This window comes from Pseudorca crassidens, chromosome 4 (genome assembly GCF_039906515.1).
Source record: "Pseudorca crassidens isolate mPseCra1 chromosome 4, mPseCra1.hap1, whole genome shotgun sequence".
Taxonomy (NCBI): domain Eukaryota; kingdom Metazoa; phylum Chordata; class Mammalia; order Artiodactyla; family Delphinidae; genus Pseudorca; species Pseudorca crassidens.
Genome location: NC_090299.1, coordinates 74,668,150 through 74,688,503, shown reverse-complemented (window position 1 = coordinate 74,688,503; position 20,354 = coordinate 74,668,150). Strand labels below are relative to the sequence as shown.

At 37.3% G+C, this 20,354-nt stretch overlaps 1 protein-coding gene across 1 annotated transcript in view; it reads left to right on the top strand.

Moving 5' to 3' along the window:
- PDCL2 (phosducin like 2) overlaps positions 1-20,354 on the top strand; it is a 48,746-nt gene that overhangs the window by 3,554 nt on the left and 24,838 nt on the right. Inside the window, exons 2-3 of the mRNA XM_067736060.1 lie at positions 12,233-12,353; positions 12,942-13,032. Coding sequence (XP_067592161.1) covers positions 12,233-12,353; positions 12,942-13,032 — 212 coding nt within the window. The remainder of the gene's footprint in view (positions 1-12,232; positions 12,354-12,941; positions 13,033-20,354) is intronic.

The following is a 20,354-nucleotide window of genomic DNA, read 5'->3' as shown; positions in this document are numbered from 1 at the left end:
TCAAAGAACTGAACTGATCTGAGGTTTTGGCTGTTGCCCATTTCAACTGAGGTAGTTTGATGTTTGAGTCCAACGAAGTTAACTGCCTTCAAGTATGAAAATCAACATACTTTAGAGGAACATAAAATCATAAATTTCTATGATTTATCGTCCTGAATGTATAGTATGCAATAAAAATTATATAAGCAAAAAGAAAAAGATTGAAAAGCCATATTCAAAATGTGACTCGTATTCAAAAGCAAAGCAACCAATGGAAACAAATCCTGACACTATCCAGATGCTGATATTAGCAAATGAAGAATTTAAAGCAGCTATTATATTCAAGGATTTAAAGGAAAATGAATTAACAGTTGGAGAATCATAACAGAGAAATAGAAACAGTAATAAAACAAATGGAAATTCTTTTTTCTTTTTACATCTTTATTGGAGTATAATTGCTTTACAATGGTGTGTTAGTTTCTGCTTTATAACAAAGTGAATCAGTTATACATATACATATGTTCCCATATCACTTCCCTCTTGCGTCTCCCTCCCTCCCACCCTCCCTATCCCACCCCTCTAGGTGGTCACAAACCACCGAGCTGATCTCCCTGTGCTATGTGGCTGCTTCCCACTAGCTATCTATTTTACGTTTGGTAGTGTATATATGTCCCTATGTATGTCTCTAGTCCCTATGTCTCTAGTAGGTCTGTGTCTTTATTCCTGTATTACCCCTAGGTTCTTCATGACACTTTTTCCCCTATATTCCATATATATGTGCTAGCATACGCTATTTGTCTTTCTCTTTATGACTTACTTCACTCTGTATGACAGACTCTAGGTCCATCCACCTCACTACAAATAACTCAATTTCGTTTCTTTTTATGGCTGAGTAATATTCCATTGTATATATGTGCGACATCTTCTTTATCCATTCATCCGATGATGGGCACTTAGGTTGTTTCCATCTCCGGGCTATTGTAAATAGAGCTGCAATGAACATTTTGGTACATGACTCTTTTTGAACTATGGTTTTCTCAGGATATATTCCCAGTAGTGGGATTGCTGGGTCATATGGTAGTTTTATTTGCGGTTTTTTAAGGAACCTCCATACTGTTTTCCATAGTGGCTGTACCAATTCACATTCCCACCAGCAGTGCAAGAGTGTTCCCTTTTCTCCACGCCCTCTCCAGCATTTATTGTTTCTAGATTTTTTGATGATGGCCATTCTGACTGGTGTGAGATGGTATCTCATTGTAGTTTTGATTTGCATTTCTCTAATGATTAATGATGTTGAGCATTCTTTCATGTGTTTGTTGGCAGTCTGTATATCTTCTTTGGAGAAATGTCTATTTAGGTCTTCTGCCCATTTTTGGATTGGGTTGTTTGTTTTTGTGATATTGAGCTGCATGACCTGCTTATAAAGTTTGGAGATTTGTCAGTTGCTTCATCTGCAAATATTTTCTCCCATTCTGAGGGTTGTCTTTTGGTCTTGTTTATGGATTCCTTTGCTGTGCAAAAGCTTTGAAGTTTCATTAGGTCCCATTTGTTTATTTTTGTTTTTATTTCCATTTCTCTAGGAGGTGGGTCAAAAAGGATCTTGCTGTGATTTATGTCATAGAGTGTTCTGCCTATGTTTTCCTCTAAGAGTTTGATAGTTTCTGGCCTTACATTTAGGTCTTAAATCCATTTTGGGCTCATTTTTGTGTATGGTGTCAGGGATTGATCTAATATCATACTTTTACATGTAGCTGTCCAGTTTTCCCAGCACCACTTATTGAAGAGGCTGTCCTTTCTCCACTGTACATTCCTGCCTCCTTTATCAAAGATAAGGTGACCATATGTGCGTGGGTTTATCTCTGGGCTTTCTATCCTGTTCCATTGACCTATCTTTCTGTTTTGTGCCAGTACCATACTGTCTTGATTACTGTAGCTTTGTAGTATAGTCTGAAGTCAGGGAGCCTGATTCCTCCAGCTCCGTTTTTCGTTCTCAAGATTGCTTTGGCTATTCGGGGTCTTTTGTGTTTCCATACAAATTGTGAAATTTTTTGTTCTAGTTCTGTGAAAAATGCCAGTGGTAGTTTGATAGGGATTGCATTGAACCTGTAGATTGCTTTGGGTAGTAGAGTCATTTTCACAATGTTGATTCTTCCAATCCAAGAACATGGTATATCTCTCCATCTATTTGTATCATCTTTAATTTCTTTCATCAGTGTCTTATAATTTTCTGCATACAGGTCTTTTGTCTCCTTAGGTAGGTTTATTCCTAGATATTTTATTCTTTTTGTTGCAGTGGTAAATGGGAGTGTTTTCTTGATTTCACTTTCAGATTTTTCATCATTAGTGTATAGGAATGCCAGAGATTACTGCGCGTTAATTTTGTAACCTGCTACTTTACCAAATTCATTGATTAGCTCTAGTAGTTTTTTGGTAGCATCTTTAGGATTCTCTACGTATAGTATCATGTCACCTGCAAACAGTGACAGCTTTATTTCTTCTTTTCCTATTTGGATTCCTTTTACTTCCTTTTCTTCTCTGATTGCTGTGGCTAAAACTTCCAAAACTATGTTGAATAAGAGTGGTGAGAGTGGGCAACCTTGTCTTGTTCCTGATCTTAGTGGAAATGCTTTCAGTTTTTCACCATTGAGGATGATGTTGGCTGTAGGTTTGTCATATATGGCCTTTATTATGTTGAGGAAAGTTCCCTCTGTGCCTACTTTCTGCAGGGTTTTTATTATAAATGGGTGTTGAATTTTGTCGAAAGATTTCTCAGCATCTCTTGAGATGATCATATGGTTTTTCTCCTTCAATTTGTTAATATGGTGTATCACGTTGATTGATTTGCGTATATTGAAGAATCCTTGCATTCCTGGAATAAATCCCACTTTATCATGGTGTATGATCCTTTTAATGTGCTGTTGGATTCTCTTTGCTAGTATTTTGTTGAGGATTTTTGCATCTGTGTTCATCAGTGATATTGGCCTGTAGTTTCCTTTCTTTGTGACATCCTTGTCTGGTTTTGGTATCAGGGTGATGGTGGCCTTGTAGAATGAATTGGGGAGTGTTCTTCTCTCTGCTAAATTTTAGAAGAGTTTGAGAAGGATAGGTGTTAGCTCTTCTCTAAATGTTTGATAGAATTCACCTGTGAAGCCGTCTGGCCCTGGGCTTTTGTTTGTTGGAAGATTTTTAATCACAGTTTCAATTTCAGTGCTTGTGATTGGTCTGTTCATATTTTCTATTTCTTCCTGATTCAGTCTTGGCAGGTTGTGCATTTCTAAGAATTTGTCCATTTCTTCCACGTTGTCCATTTTATTGGCATAGAGCTGCTTGTAGTAATCTCTCATGATCTTTTGTATTTCTGCAGTGTCAGTTGTTACTTCTCCTTTTTCATTTCTAATTCTATTGATTTGAGTCTTCTCCCTTTTTTTCTTGATGCGTGTGGCTAATGGTTTATCAATTTTGTTTATCTTCTCAAAGAACCAGCTTTTAGTTTTATTGATCTTTGCTATCGTTTCCTTCATTTCTTTTTCATTTATTTCTGATCTGATCTTTATGATTTCTTTCCTTCTGCTAACTTTGAGTTTTTTTGTTCTTCTTTCTCTAATTGCTTTAGGTGCAAGGTTAGGTTGTTTATTTGAGATGTTTCCTGTTTCTTAAGGTAGGATTGTATTGCTATAAACTTCCCTCTTAGAACTGCTTTTACTGCATCCCATAGGTTTTGGGTCGTCATGTCTCCATTGTTATTTGTTTCTAGGTATTTTTTGATTTCCTCTTAGATTTCTTCAGTGATCACTTCGTTATTAAGTAGTGTATTGTTTAGCCTCCATGTGTTTGTATTTTTTACAGATCTTTTCCTGTAATTGATATCTAGTCTCATAGTGTTGTGGTCAGAAAAGATAGTTGATACAATTTCAATTTTCTTAAATTTACCAAGGATTGATTTGTAACCCAAGATATGATCTATCCTGGAGAATGTTCCATGAGCACTTGAGAAAAATGTGTATTCTGTTGTTTTTGGATGGAATGTCCTATAAATATCAATTAAGTCCATCTTGTTTAATGTATCATTTAAAGCTTGTGTTTCCTTATTTATTTTCATTTTGGATGATCTGTCCATGGGTGAGAGTGGGGTGTTAAAGTCCCCTACTATTAATGTGTTATTGTCGATTTCCCCTTTTATGGCTGTTAGTATTTGCCTTATGTATTGAGGTGCTCCTATGTTGGGTGCATAAATATTTACAATTGTTATATCTTCTTGGATCGATCCCTTGATCATTATGTAGTGTCTTTGTTTGTCTCTTGTAATAGTCTCTATTTTAAAGTCTATTTTGTCTGATATGAGAATTGCTACTCCAGCTTTCTTTTGGTTTCCATTTGCATGGAATATCTTTTTCCATCCGCTTACTTTCAGTCTGTATGTGTCCCTAGGTCTGAAGTGGGTCTCTTGTAGACAGCATATATATGGGTCTTGTTTTTGTATCCATTCAGCCAATCTGTGTCTTTTGGTGGGAGCATTTAGTCCATTTACATTTAAGGTAATTATCGATATGTATGTTCCTATTCCCATTTTCTTAATTGTTTTGGGTTCGTCGTTGTAGGTCTTTCCCTTCTCTTGTGTTTCTTGCCTAGGGAAGTTCCTTTAGCATTTGTTGTAAAGCTGGTTTGGTGGTGCTGAACTCTCTCAGCTTTTGCTTGTCTGTAAAGGTTTCAATTTCTCCATCAAATCTGAATGAGATCCTTGCTGGGTAGAGTAATCTTGGTTGCAGGTTTTTCTCCTTCATCACTTTAAATATGTCCTGCCAGTCCCTTCTGGCAGTGGAGTTTCTGCTGAAAGATCAGCTTTTAACCTTATGGGGATTCCCTTTTGTGTTATTTGTTGTTTTTCCCTTGCTGCTTTTAATATGTTTTCTTTGTATTTAATTTTTGACAGTTTGATTAATATGTGTCTTGGCGTGTTTCTCCTTGGATTTATCCTGTATGGGACTCTCTGTGCTTTCTGGAGTTGATTAACTATTTCCGTTCCCATATTAGGGAAGTTTTCAACTATAATCTCTTCAAATATTTTCTCAGTCCCTTTCTTTTGCTCTTCTTCTTCTGGAACCCCTATAATTCAAATGTTTGTGCAATTAATGTTGTCCCAGAGGTCTCTGAGAGTGTCCTCAGTTCTTTTCATTCTTTTTTCTTTATTCTGCTCTGCAATAGTTATTTCCACTATTTTATCTTCCAGGTCACTTACGCGTTCTTCCTCCTCAGTTATTCTGCTATTGATCCCATCTAGAGTATTTTTAATTTCATTTATTTTGTTGTTCATTGTTGCTTGTTTCTTCTTTAGTTCTTCTAAGTCCTTGTTAAATATTTCTTGCATTTTGTCTATTCTATTTCCAAGATTTTGGATCATCTTTACTATCATTATTCTGAATTCTTTTTCAGGTAGACTGCCTATTTCCTCTTCATTTGTTAGGTCTGGTGGGTTTTTATCTTGCTCCTTCATCTGCTGTGTGTTTCTGTGTCTTCTCATTTTGCTTATCTTACTGTGTTTGGGGTCTCCTTTTTGCAGGCTGCAGGTTTGTAGTTCCCATTGTTTTTGGTTTCTGTCCCCAGTGGCTAAGGTTGGTTCAGTGGGTTGTGTAGGCTTCCTGGTGGAGGGGACTGGTGCCTGTGTTCTGGAGGCTGGATCTTGTCTTTCTGGTGGGCAGGTCCACGTCTGATGGTGTGTTTTGGGGTGTCTGTGGCCTTATTATGATTTTAGTCAGCCTCTCTGCTAATGGGTGTGCTTGTGTTCCTGTCTTGCTAGTTGTTTGGCATAGGGTGTCCAGCACCGTAGCTTGCTGGTCGTTGAGTGAAGCTGGGTGTTGGTGTTGAGATGGAGATCTCTGGGAGATTTTCGCTGTTTGATATTACGTGGAGCTGGGAGGTCTCTTGTGGCCAGTGTCCTGAAGTTGTCTCTCCCACGTTAGAGGCAGAGCACTGACTCCTGGCTGCAGCACCAAGAGCCTTTCATGCACACGGCTCAGAATAAAAGGGAGAAAAAGTAGAAAGAAAGAAAGGAAGGAAGGAAGGAAGAAGGGAGGGAGGAAGGAATGAAGAAGGGAGGGAGGGAGGAAGGAAGGAAGGAGGGAAGGAAAGAAAGAAAGAAGGAAAGAAGATAAAATAAAGTAAGATAAAATAAAATAAAGTCATTGGAATAAAAAATAATTATTAAGGAAAAAAATTTTTTTTAACAGAAGAAAAAAAAAAACGGACAGATAGAACCCTAGGACAAATGGTGGAAGCAAAGCTATACAGACAAAATCTCACACAGAAGCATACACATATACACTCACAAAAAGAGGAAAAGGGGAAAAAATCATAAATCTTGCTCTCAGAGTCCACCTCCTCAATTTGGGATGATTCGTTGTCTATTCATGTATTCCACAGATACAGGGTACATCAAGTTGATTGTGGAGCTTTAATCCGCTGCTTCTGAGGCTGCTGGGAGAGATTTCCCTTTCTCTTCTTTGTTCTCATGGCTCCCAGGGGCTCAGCTTTGGATTTGGCCCCGCCTCTGTGTGTAGGTCGCTGGAGGGCGTCTGTTCTTCGCTGAGACAGGATGGGGTTAAAGGAGCCGTTGATTCGGGGGCTCTGGCTCACTCAGGCCAGGGGGAGGGAGGGGTACGGAGTGCTGGGCGAGCCTGCCGCGGCAGAGGCCAGCGTGACATTGCACCAGCCTGCAGTGTGCTGTGCATTTTCCCGGGGAACTTGTCTCTGGATCCCGGGACCCTGGCAGTGGCCGGGTGCACAGGTTCCCTGGAAGAGGGCTGTGGATAGTGACCTGTGCTCGCACACAGGCTTCTTGGTGGCGGCAGCAGCAGCAGCCTTTGCGTCTCATGCCCGTCTCTGGGGTCCGCACTTTTAGCCACGGCTCGCGCCCATCTCTGGAGCTCCTTTACGCAGTGCTCTTAATCCCCTCTCCTTGTGCACCAGGAAACAGAGGGAAGAAAAAGTCTCTTGCCTTTTCAGCAGGTCCAGACTTTTTCCCGGACTCCCTCCTGGCTAGCTGTGGTGCACTAACCCCCTGCAGGCTGTGTTCAACCCCAGTCCTCTCCCTGCGCTCTGACCAAAGCCCAAGCCTCAGCTCCCAGCTCCACCTACCCCGGTGGGGGAGCACACAAGCCTCTCAGGCTGGTGAGTGCCTGTCGGCCCTGACCCTCTGTGCGGGAATCTCTCCGCTTTTCCCTCCGCACCCCTGTGGCTGCGCTCTCCTCCACGGCGCTGAAGCTTTCCCCCTCCGCCACCAGCAGTCTCCAACCATGAAAGGGCTTCCTAGTGTGTGGAAACCTTTCCTCCTTCACAGCTCCCTCCCACTGGTGCAGGTCCCGTCCCTATCCTTTTGTCTCTGTTTATTCTTTTTTCTTTTGCCCTACCCAGGTACGTGGGGACTTTCTTGCCTTTTGGGAGGTCTGAGATCTTCTGCCAGCGTTCAGTGGGTGTTCTGTAGGAGTTGTTCCACGTGTAGATGTATTTCTGGTGTATCTGTGGGGAGGAAGGTGATCTCCGTGTCTTACTCTTCCGCCATCTTCCCCTCGTCTCTCCAAATGGAAATTCTTGAACTGAAAAGATCAACAACTGAAATAAAAAATTCACTGAATGGGCTTTACAGCAGATTGCTGATGGCAGAAGAGTCAGGGAACTTGGATTCATCAATAGAAAGTGTCTGTTAAGAACAGAGAGAAAAATATTAAAAGTGAATAGAGATTCAGTGAACTGAAGGGACATTGTTAAATTGGTTAACATACATCTAACTGTAATATATGGTTAACATACATGTAACATCCTGTCAAAAATCCTAGAAGGGAGGCTTCCCTGGTGGCGCAGTTGTTGAGAGTCTGCCTGCCGATGTAGGGGACACGGGTTCGTTCCCTGGTCTGGGAAGATCCCACATGCCGCGGAGCAGCTAGGCCCATAAGGCATGGCTGCTGAGGCCACAACAATGAGAAGCCTGCATACCAGAAAAAAAAAAAAAAAATCCTAGAAGGAGAGGAAGGATGGGGTGGGGGGGCAGGAAAAAATTAAAAAGATGATGGATAAAATTGTCCAGAGTTTGAGGGAAGACATAAACTTAACAATCTAAGAAGTTCTGGGAACTCCAAAGAGGGTAAATACAAATAAAACCACACCAAGCACAGAGACACACTTCTGAAATCAAAAGATAAAATTTTGAAAACATCCAGAGAAAAGACATAATGTAAAGGTGTGTATGTTTTGTATATACAGGAGAACAGCAATATGATTGACAGCTGACTTTTCATCAGAAACATTGGAGGCCAGAAGGCTTTTTAAAATGCTTTAAATCCTGGAGGGAAAACTTTCAAACCAAAATTCTATATCCAGCTAAACTATCCGTCAAAAAAACTGGGAAAAAATAGACATTTTCAGAAATATGAAAACTAAGAGAATTAGGTTCCACAGACCTGAAGGGTAAGAAATGCAAAGAAGTTTCTTTAGACTGAAAGGAAATTACATCAGGTGGAAAACTTGATCTAAAAGTAAGTGTGAAGAGCACCTTAAATGATAAATATGTGGGTAAATTCTAAAAACTAAATATATTTATTCTCAGTTTTCTTAAAAGACATTATAATTGTTGAGGGTAGAAATTGTAACATTGTATTTTAGGGGTTCAAATATATTGTAAATGTTAATATATATAACAGCAGTAAGGCAAAGGATGGGTTAGTGGTAAATGGAAATAAGTGAGGTTCCCATATTTTATGTAAAATACTACAATATTAACTGTAATATGTTAAAGATACCATTATAATTTCTAGAACAATTATTAAAGCAATAATGCAAAAATGTATACCTAAAAGGCCAGTTGCAAAGAACATAATTCTAGAAAATATTTAATTAACCGGAAGAAGGCAAAAAAGGAACAGAGGAACAATAAAGCAAACAATACTAATTAAAAACAGGAAAATAGTAGCTCTACATCTAATATTAACAATTATATTAATTTGCTGTACAGCAGAAACTAACACAAAACTGTAAAGCAACTATACTCCTATAAAAATTAAAAAGACAATTACAGTAAGTGTAAATGGAGTAAACACTTAAATTAAAAAGTAGAGATTATCAGAATAGTTTAAAAAGCAATACATAGCTACATATTGCTAAAAGAGACACACTTTAAATACAAAGAAACAGATGGGTTAAAGTAAAAGGATTGAAAAAGACATGTTATTTAAACAGTACTTAGGAATAAGGGGTATAAACTATATTAGTAACAAACAAAATAGACATCAAGATGAGGATTACTACTAGAAATAAAAAGGAACATTTTATAATGATAGGAGAAATTCATCAGGAAAATATCATAAATATAGCTGAGGATTTGCATAATCAAGCTTCAAACACATAAAGCAAAAACTGATGGAGAAGTAGACAAATCCACAATCATAACTAGAGATTTTAACACCCCTCCTCCTAGTAATTGATAGAACAACTAGATACAGAAATCGCAGAGTAGAAGATCTGAACAAATCTGTCAACAATCTATTGATTTGTGGAGAAAAAAGCCCATCAGTGGCAAAATACACATTCTTTTCACACTATGTAGAACATTCACTAAGATATGCCATATGCTGGGTCATAAAACAAGTAAATGTATTTCAAAAAATCAAAACCTTAAAGTATGTTTTCCGACCATGCAGAAGTAACTTAGAAATTATTAATAAGATACCTAGAAAAGTCCAAAATATTTGAAAATTAAGCAGTATCCTTCCAAATAAAAAGGTCAGCAAAAAATCATAAGATTAGAAATATTTTTAACTGAATAATAGTAAAAATACAGCATACCAAAACTTGTAGGATGCAGCTAAATAATTTGTTAAAGGAATATTTGTAGCTTTAAGTGGTTATAATTAGAAAAGAACTCCAATAAAGATGTTAAAAAAATTTTAATTAAAAAAAAGACTCTAAAAATAAAATTCTATGTGTGCTTGAAAAGAAAAAAAAAGGTTTATAGTTTGATCTAAGCTTCCACCTTAAAGTAGAAAAAAATATGAGCAAAACACAATAGAGAGGCTTCTCTTTTTAAATATTTGTATTATCTGTCAGAAGTTCCCCTTTTTCATTTTTAATACTGGTGATGTCTTCTCACTTTTTTTCTTTATCAGTCTTGGCAAGTGTTTATTTTATTAGTCTTCTTCTAAGACCCAATTTTTGGCCTTGTTAACCCACTCTATTATATATTCAATTCTTATTTCATTAATTTCTGTTTTCATCTTTATTATTTCCTTCCTTCTACCTTTGGTTTATTTTGATGTTCTTTCCCAGCTTTTTAGGTTGGATGCTTATATATTAATTTGTAAGCCTTCTCCATTTTCTAATATGTTAAATTCAGGGTGTAAAATTCCTTTCATGAACTGCTCTCGTTGCAACCCACGTATTTTTGATACGTGGCTTTATGATCATTCAATTCCTAATGCTTTTAAATTTCCATTGTGATTTCTTCTTTGACGCTTTGGTCATTTAGAATTTTTTTTAAATTCCAAATATATGATGATCTCCTAGTTATCATTTTCTTATTGATTTCTGTCTTTGGTCACTATGCTCGAATCTGTGCACCTTTATTCAATTTCTCAGCCTCTTGGCCTCTTTCAGAATTGGTAGTTGATTGAAGGGGAATGGACCCAAACATAGAGCTTCTTTCTCTGGGTCTACTTCTCATCCAGGATTTTCTTACCATAATTCTCTTCACTGCTTTGTTGATTCTTCAGTGCCTTCAAATTAATTCTCATCTATTTTGTCCAGTTTTACTAGCTGTTCTCAGTAAGAGGCTTGATCCAAATTATCTAGTCTGCCATTACCAAGTGCAGAACTCCTGCTGATGGTGACTTAATTGTTTTAAGACATATAGAAAGAATGGAGATCAGAAGATTTTGTGGATAGAGAGACCAGTAAAAGACCAGTGTGAATAAAAAACCAAAACTTTGCCCAAAGAATAGGGTGAAGAGGAGAAATAAGATGATGCTTGTATTAGTTATCCATTGTTGCATAACAAATCACCACAAACTTGGTGACTTAAAATAACATATTTATTATCTCAGAGTTTTTATGGGTCAAGGATCCAGGCATTGCTTAGCTGGGCCATCTGCTTCAGAGTCTCCAACAAGGTTGCAATTAAAGTGTCAGCTAGAGCTGGGGTTGAATCTGAAGGTACAACAGAGTACATCTGAAGGATCCCCTTCTAAGTTTATTTACATGGTAGTTGGCAGAATTCAGTTCTTTTGGAGCTATTTGACTGAGGATCTCAGCGTCTAGCTGATTGTTGACTACATTTTCCTTGTCACATAGTTCTCTCCATGGGGGACCTCACAGCATGGCAGCTTGCTTTATCAAAGCCAGCAAGTGTGAGAGAATGCTGGCAAGATGGAAATTACGATCTTATGGAATGAAATCAAAGAAATTATATTCCTTTACCTTTGCCATATTCTACTGATTAGAAGCATACCATGGTTCCCACCCATAATCAAGGAGAGGGGATTATGCAGGATGTGAATACCCGGAGGTGGAGCTCATTCAAGGCTATCCTTTACTTTGTTTGCAGCAGTATTTACTCATGTATATAATTAAGTTCTCCTTTTCTCTGAAAACCTCAGAGAAAAGGGACAGCAGACTAGAAAGACAATATAGTTGATATATGACAGACAATTTCAGGAAGAGCAGCAAATAAAACATCAAAGCCTAAGTAACATGGAAAACAAGATTAAGTTTCAAAGAAAGAAATTATGGTTAGACAAAAATTGAACTATGAAACGATTCCTAACCTCTTCTAAGATTTAACTTGGGAGTAAGGATTCCATGAGGCTATATAGCTGAAGAGAAGCAAGTCCACCTTGAGGTCTTCAATGCTTATGTAGAAAAAGAAAACAGTATTTTGCATGATGTGAATTGGTTTTGCCTGTTATAGTCTTCAGAGAATTTAACGTGACTTACAAGTTTCTTCATTAACATTTGATATATGTTTTTCAGATTTATTTTTTATTAAACATCTCAGTGTAACTTTGAGGGTAGAGGATGTATTCTTTTTATCAAAGTATGTAGTTGCATTACGGAAATGGGAAATGGGAAAAAAGTAGGCCATTTTGTTCTATTCTTTGAAACTAATTTTCTAGTTTACCTGTAGAGTTCATGAACAATTACATGGTTGGAAATCGATTTTACAAATATTAAAATGCACAACTGTGCTAATAGATTTTTTATTTTTTTTATATAGGATCCAAATGAAGATACAGAATGGAATGACATTTTAAGAGATTTTGGCATTCTTCCTCCAAAAGAAGAGCCAAAAGATGAAATTGAAGAAATGGTTTTACGTTTACAGAAAGAAGCAATGGGTATAGTTGTGCATTTGGTGGGCTGGGTGAAGGGAATAATACAGTTATGACAGTGATCATGTATTTCATGAATTTAGAGGGAGAGATGACATTAGAAATAATTTAAATCCCACCCATACTTTTGAAATTAGGATGCTGACCCCTTAAAGTTTCTAATTCATGTGTTGAAAGTTACATGCTAGTTAATATCAGAGCTGAAATGCCCTGGTATCTAATCTAGTGAGCTTTTTTTCCCTCTGTCATATTTCTCTACCTTGTGATTACTTTCTGTTTCGATCATTCTATATAAAATGTATTATTTGTTAAAATTTCCAGGTACTTGAGGAAGTCTAAATTTATGAGGTCTAATTGATTTTCACATCTGCTTTTAAATGCAGCCTGGTAGTTCTGTGAACTCTGAGGGAGTAATAGCACTTTAAACAAACCTGAAGCAGTCAGCCACAATATAGTTTATATGCTGGAGAAACTGCAACATTAAAGATATTCTTGATCTCCATTTATCTAATATATTGTTTTTTCTAGACATGTGACTCTAAAGTAAAATTGGCTTTTAAATAACTCAGTTATCTACAACTTATTTTGTTTTAGTTAAACCATACGAAAAGATGACTCTTGCACAGTTGAAGGAAACTGAAGATGAATTTGATGATGAAGATATGAGAGCTATCGAAATATATAGGTACAGTGATTCATTTGGATAATTTATGAGTTTTTGAATGAAGTATTGTAAGAATGAAACTAAGGAAAAAGTCCTTTTTTGTCTACAGACTGTATTTTACAAAGAACAAAACTAACTTTTAACATTTTAAAATTAACTCACCTTATATAAGATGGATTTTTTTTGACCTTTTTTGCCTTTGCTTAAATAAAAAACTATTCAGTAATATACAGTAGAACTTCATCAAGTTACATGTGAATAAAGTGGAAAATATCAATAGAAGGCCAATAAAAAGAGGGCCATGGTTTTCCTTCTAGCCTGATGTTTGTCAAGGGTTTCTGTCATTTAATGAATAATTAATTACCAGTCATAAACAAATTCTTTCAGAAATTAGAACAGGTGCCTCGGTTTCCCAACTTATCCTGATACAAATACTTGACAAAGAAATTGCAAAAACAGAATGCTACAGAAAAATATCTCCTATAAATATAGGTACGAAAAATTTTGACAAAATATTAGCAAATTAAGTCCAGCAATTTAAAAGAAGAAGAATACATTCCAATCAAGTGGGATTGGTCCCAGGAATACAAGGTTGTTTTCACACGAAAAAAAATCAGTGAATTGTGTTAGAAGCAGCAATACTCTGGTAGCAATGAACACACCTAGAATTCAGCTCTTGATTCACAATACTATTTTCCAATAAAAGGAACCAGTGATTCTTTTTTTTTTTAAGATCTTTATTGCAGTATAATTGCTTTACAATGGTGTGTTCCTTTCTGCTTTATAACAAAGTGAATCAGCTATACATATACATATATCCCCATATCCCCTTCCTCTTGCATCTCCCTCCCACCCTCCCTATCCCACCCCTCTAGGTGGTCACAAAGCACCGAGCTGATCTCCCTGTGCTATGCTGCTGCTTCCCACTAGCTGTCTGTTTTACATTTGGTAGTATATATAAGTCCATGCCACTCTCTCACTTTGTCCCAGCTTACCCTTCCCCCTCCCTGTGTCCTCAAGTTCATTCTCTACGTCTGCGTCTTTATTCCTGTCCTGCCCCTAGGTTCTTCAGAACCATTTTTATTTTTTAGATTTCATATATATGTGTTAGCATATGGTATTTGTTTTTCTGTTTATGACTTACTTCACTTTGTATAACAGACTCTAGGTCCATCCACCTTAACTACAAATAACTCAATTTCGTTTCGTTTTATGGCCAAGTAATATTCCATTGTATATATGTGCCATATCTTCTTTATCCATTCATCTGTCAGTGGACACTTAGGTTGCTTCCATATCCTGGCTATTGTAAATAGTGCTGCAGTGAACATTGTGATACATGACTCTTTCTGAATTATGGTTTTCTCACGGTATATGTCCAGTAGTGGGATTGCTAGATCGTATGGTAGTTTTTAGTTTTCTAAGGAACCTTAGTTTCTTAGAAAAGGAACCTTAGTTCCTTTAGTTCTGTTTTTAGTTTTCTAAGGAACCTCCATACTGTTCTCCATAGTGGCTGTATCCATTTACATTCCCACCAGCAGTGCAAGAGGGTTCCCTTTTCTCCACACCCTCTCCAGCATTTATTGTTTGTAGATTTTTTGATGATGGCCATTCTGACTGGTGTGAGGTGATACCTCACTGTAGTTTTTATTTGCATTTCCCTAATGATTAGTGATGTTAAGCATCCTTTCATGTGTTTGTTGGCAATCTATATATCTTCTTTGGAGAAATGTCTATTTAGGTCTTCTACCATTTTTGGATTAGATTGTTTGTTTTTTTGATATTCAGCTGCATGAGCTGCTTGTAAATTTTGGAGATTAATCCTTTGACAGTTGCTTCATTTGCAAATATTTTCTCCCATTCTGAGGGTTGTCTTTTGGTCTTGTTTATGGTTTCCTTTGCTGTGCAAAAACTTTGAAGTTTTATTAGGTGCCATTTGTTTATTTTTGTTTTTATTTCCATTTCTCTAGGAGGTGGGTCAAAAAGGATCTTGCTGTGATTTATGTCATAGAGTGTTCTGTCTATGTTTTCCTTTAAGAGTTTGATAGTGTCTGGCCTTACATTTAGGTCTTTAATCCATTTTGAGTTTATTTTTGTGTATGGTGTTAGGGAATGTTCTAATTTCATTCTTTTACATGTAGTTCTCCAGTTTTCCCAGCACCACTTATTGAAGAGACTGTCTTTTCTCCATTGTATATTCTTGCCTCCTTTATCACAGATAAGGTGACCATATGTGCATGCGTTTGTCTCTGGGCTTTCTATCCTGTTCCATTGATCTATATTTGTTTTTGTGCCAGTACCATAATGTCTCGATTACTGTAGGTTTGTAGTATAGTCTGAAGTCAGGGAGCCTGATTCCTCCAGCTCCGTCTTTCTTTCTCAAGATTTCTTGGCTATTTGGGGTCTTTTGTGTTTCCATATAAACTGTAAAATTTTTTGTTCTAGTTCTGTGAAAAATGCCATTGGTAGTTTGATAGGGATTGCATTGAATCTGTAGATTGCTTTGGGTAGTATAGTCATTTTCACAGTGTTGATTCTTCCAATCCAAGAACATGGTATATCTCTCCATCTGTTGGTATCATCTTTAATTTCTTTCATCAGTGTCTTATAGTTTTCTGCATACAGGTCTTTTGTCTCCTTAGCCTAGCTATTTTATTCTTTTTGTTGCAATGGTAAATGGGAGTGTTTCCTAAACTTCTCTTTCAGATTTTTCATCATTAGTATATAGGAATACAGGAGATTTCTGTGCAATCGTTTTGTATGCTACTACTTTACCAAATTCATTGATTATCTGTAGTAGTTTTCTGGTAGCATCTTTAGGATTCTCTCTGTATAGTACCATGTCATCTGCAAACAGTGGCAGCTTTACTTCTTCTTCTCTGATTTGGATTCCTTTTATTTCTTTTTCTTCTCTGATTGCTGTGGCTAAAACTTCCAAAACTATGTTGAATAATAGTGGTGAGAGTGGACAACCGTATCCTGTTCCTGATCTTAGTGGAAAAGGTTTCAGTTTTCACCATTGAGGATGATGTTGGCTGTGGGTTTGTCATATATGGCCTTCATTATGTTGAGGTAAGTTTTTCCTCTATGCCTACTTTCTGGAGGGTTTTTATCATAAATGGGTATTGAATTTTGTCAAAAGCTTTGTCTGCATCTCTTGAGATGATCATATGGTTTTTCTCCTTCAGTTTGTTATTATGGTTTGTCACATTGATTGATTTGCATATATTGAAAAATCCTTGCATTCCTGCGTAAACCCCACTTTATCATGGTGTATGATCCTTTTAATGTGCTGTTGGATTCTGTTTGCTAGTATTTTGTTGAGGATTTTTGCATCTATGTTCATCAGTGATATTGGCCTGTAGTTTTCTTTCTTCGTGACATCTTTGTCTGGTTTTGGTATCAGGGTGATGGTGGCCTCGTAGAATGAGTTTGGGAGTGTTCCTCCCCCTGCTGTATTTTGGAAGAGTTTGAGAAGGTTTGGTGTTAGCTCTTCTCTAAATGTTTGATAGAATTCACCTGTGAAGCCATCTGGTCCTGGGCTTTTGTTTGTTGGAAGATTTTTAATCACAGTCTCAATTTCAGTTCCTGTGATTGTTCAGTTCTTGTGATCTGTTTATATTTTCTATTTCTTCCTGATTCAGTCTTGGAAGTTTGTGCTTTTCTAAGAATTTGTCCATTTCTTCCAGGTTGTCCATTTTATTTGTATATTGTTGCTTGTAGTAATCACTCATGGTCCTTTGTATTTCTGCAGTGTCAGTTGTTACTTCTCCTTTTTCATTTCCAATTCTATTGATTTGAGTCTTCTCCCTTTTTTTCTTGATGAGTCTTGCTAATGGTTTATCAATTTTGTTTATCTTCTCAAAGAACCAGCTTTTAGTTTTATTGATCTTTGCTATTGTTTCCTTCATTTTTTTTCATTTATTTCTGATCTGATCTTTATGATTTCTTTCCTTCTGCTAACTTTGGGGGTTTTTTGTTTTTCTTTCTCTAATTGCTCTAGGTGTAAGGTTAAGCTGTTTATTTGAGATGTTTCTTGTTTCTTGAGGTAGGATTGTATTGCTATAAACTTCCCTCTTAGAACTGCTTTTGCTGCATCCCATAGGTTTTGGTTCATCATGTTTTCATTGTCATTTGTTTGTAGGTATTTTTTGATTTCTTCAGTGATCTCTTGGTTATTAAGTAGTGTATTGTTTAGCCTCCATGTATTTGTACTTTTGACAGATTTTTTCCTGTAATTGATACCTAGTCTCATAGAGTTGTGGTCAGAAAAGATACTTGATATGATTTCAATTTTCTTAAATTTACCAAGGCTTGATTTGTGACCCAAGATATGATCTGTCCTGGAGAATATTCCACGAGCACTTGAAAAGAAAGTGTATTCTGTTGTTTTTGGATGGAATGTCCTATAAATATCAATTAAGTCCATCTTGTTTAATGTATCATTTAAAGCTTGTGTTTCCTTATTCATTTTCATTTTGGATGATCTGTCCATTGGTGAAAGTGGGGTGTTAAAGTCCCCTACTATGATTGAGTTACTGTTGATTTCCCCTTTTTATGGCTGTTAGCATTTGCCTTATGTGTTGAGGTGCTCCTATGTTGGGTGCATAAATATGTACAAATGTTATATCTTCTTCTTGGATTGATATCTTGATCCATCGTGTAGTGTCCGTCTTTGTCTCTTGTAATAGTCTTTATGTTAACGTCTATTTTGTCTGATACAAGAATTGCTACTCCAGCTTTCTTTTGATTTCCATTTGTGTGGAATATCTTTTTCCATCCCCTCACTTTTAGTCTGTATGTGTCCCTAGGTCTGAAGTGGGTCTCTTGTAGACAGCATATATACAGGTCTTGTTTCTGTTTCCATTCAGTGAGCCTGTGTCTTTTGGTTGGAGCATTTAATCCATTCATGTTTAAGGTAATTATCGATATGTATGTTCCTATTCCCATTTTCTTAATTGTTTTGGGTTCGTTATTGTAGGTCTTTTCCCTCTCTTGTGTTTCATGCCTATAGAAGTTCCTTTAGAATTTGTTGTAAAGCTGGTTTGGTGATGCTGAATTCTCTTAGGTTTTGCTTATCTGTAAAGGTTTTAATTTCTCCATCAAATCTGCATGAGAACCTTTCTGGGTAGAGTAATCTTGGTTGTAGCTTTTTCTCTTTCATCACTTTAAATATGTCCTGCCACTCCCTTCTGGCTTACAGAGTTTCTGCTGAAAGATCAGCTGTTAACCTTATGGGGATTCCCTTTTGTGTTATTTGTTGTTTTCCCCTTGCTGCTTTTAATATTTTTCTTTGTATTTAATTTTTGATAGTTTGATTAATATGTGTCTTGGTGTGTTTCTCCTTGGATTTATCCTGTATGGGACTCTCTGTGCTTCCTGGACTTGATTATTTCCTTTCCCGTATTAGGGAAGTTTTCAACTATAATCTCTTCAAATATTTTCTCAGTCCCTTTCTTTTTCTCTTCTTCTTCTGCGACCTCTATAATTCGAATGTTGGTGCATTTAATGTTGTCCCAGAGGTCTCTGAGACTGTCCTCAATTCTTTTCATTCTTTTTTCTTTATTATGCTCTGTGGTAGTTTTTTCCACTATTTTATCTTCCTGGTTACTTATCCATTCTTCTGCCTCACTTATTCTGCTATTGATTCCTTCTATAGAATTTTTAATTTCATTTATTGTGTTATTCATCATTGTTTGTTTGCTTTTTAGTTCTTCTAGTTCCTTGTTAAACATTTCATGTAATTTCTCCATTCTGTTTCCAAGATTTTGGATCATCTTTACTGTCATTACTCTGAATTCTTTTTCAGGTAGACAGGCTATTTCCTCTTCATTTGTTTGGTCTAGTGGGTTTTTAACCTTGCTCCTTCATCTGCTGTGTGTTTCTCTGTCTTCTCATCTTGCTTAACTTACTGTGTTTGGGGTCTCCTTTTCGCAGGCTGCAGGTTCATAGTTCCCATTGTTTTTGGTGTCTGCCCCCAGGGGCTATGGTTGGTTCAGTGGGTTGGGTAGTCTTCCTGGTGGAGGGGACTGGTGCCTGTGTTCTGGTGGATGAGCCTGGATCTTGTCTTTCTGATGGGCAGGACCATGTCCGGTGTTGTGTTTGGGGTGTCTGTGACCTTAGCATGATTTTAGGCAGCCTCTCTGCTAATGGGTGTGCTTGTGTTCCTGTCTTGCTAGTTGTTTGGCATAACGTATCCAGCACTGTAGCTTGCTGGTCTTTGAGTGAAGCTGGGTCTTAGCGTTGAGATGGAGATCTCTGGGAGAGCTTTTGCCATTTGTTATTACGTGGAGCCAGGAGGTCTCTGGTGGACCAATGTCCTGAACTTGGCTGTCTCACCTCAGAGGCACAGGCCTGACACTCTGCCAGAGCACCAAGACCCTGTCAGCCACGTGGCCAGGTATGTGGGGAGCTTCTTGCCTTTTGGGAAGTCTGAGATCTTCTGCCAGCTTTCAGTAGGTGTTCTGTAGAAGTTGTTCCACGTGTAGATGTATTTCTGATGTATTTTTGAGGAGGAAGGTGATCTCCACGTCTTACTCCTCCGCCATCTTGAAGGTCTCCTCCGGAACCGGTGATTCTTAAAGTATTGCTTTATTCAACAGTGTGAGTTGAGAAAGAACAGTATGAGTCTGGGGCATTTTGTAGTATCAGAAAGTTAAGGCAGTGCTGAAAACTTTTTTCAAGGCACAGGAGCCACACTAAAAGATCTCAGATTGGCCAGAGTTGGAACAACTTGAACAACAAAATTAATTACTATAATATTGAATTATAAAATAATAAAATAATTATCCTTGAGTCCTTATCCTATAGTGACATAGATAAGTAAATGAATACATGAACAAATTCAGAGGAAGTAACAGTTCTTCCTCACTGAAGAATTCCAATTAATAAGTGTAGACAGAATGAGGAAAATAGAAAGATCATCATTAAAACACCACAGTAATAATCCTCCATGGGCAGGATCTGCTGATAGATGCTAAAATGAGTGGGTGAATGTTTAAATAGAAACCCAAATTTGAGGGATTTTCCAAAAATCACTGGCCAAGTGGACAGCAGGAAAGGTGAAGTAGAAAGCTCCAAGAATCCATCTGTCCACCTAGGTAGCAATTGTACTGGCAGAAACGGTCTTATGGCTTTGGAACTCTGGAGTCTATCTGAACACTTGTAGCTTACAGCATAAAGCTTGGCTGGTAAATTTCAGTTAGTATTGGTTGATTTCAGTTCTCGGTGTAGTAACAGCTATCCATCCCTCACCCCCCAGCCCCATGGCAGGCAGCTGTTTCAACAGCATCCTGTGTTTCTTGCTGGATCCAGGTTAGGCAATAAGGACTTTGTCCTCAAAT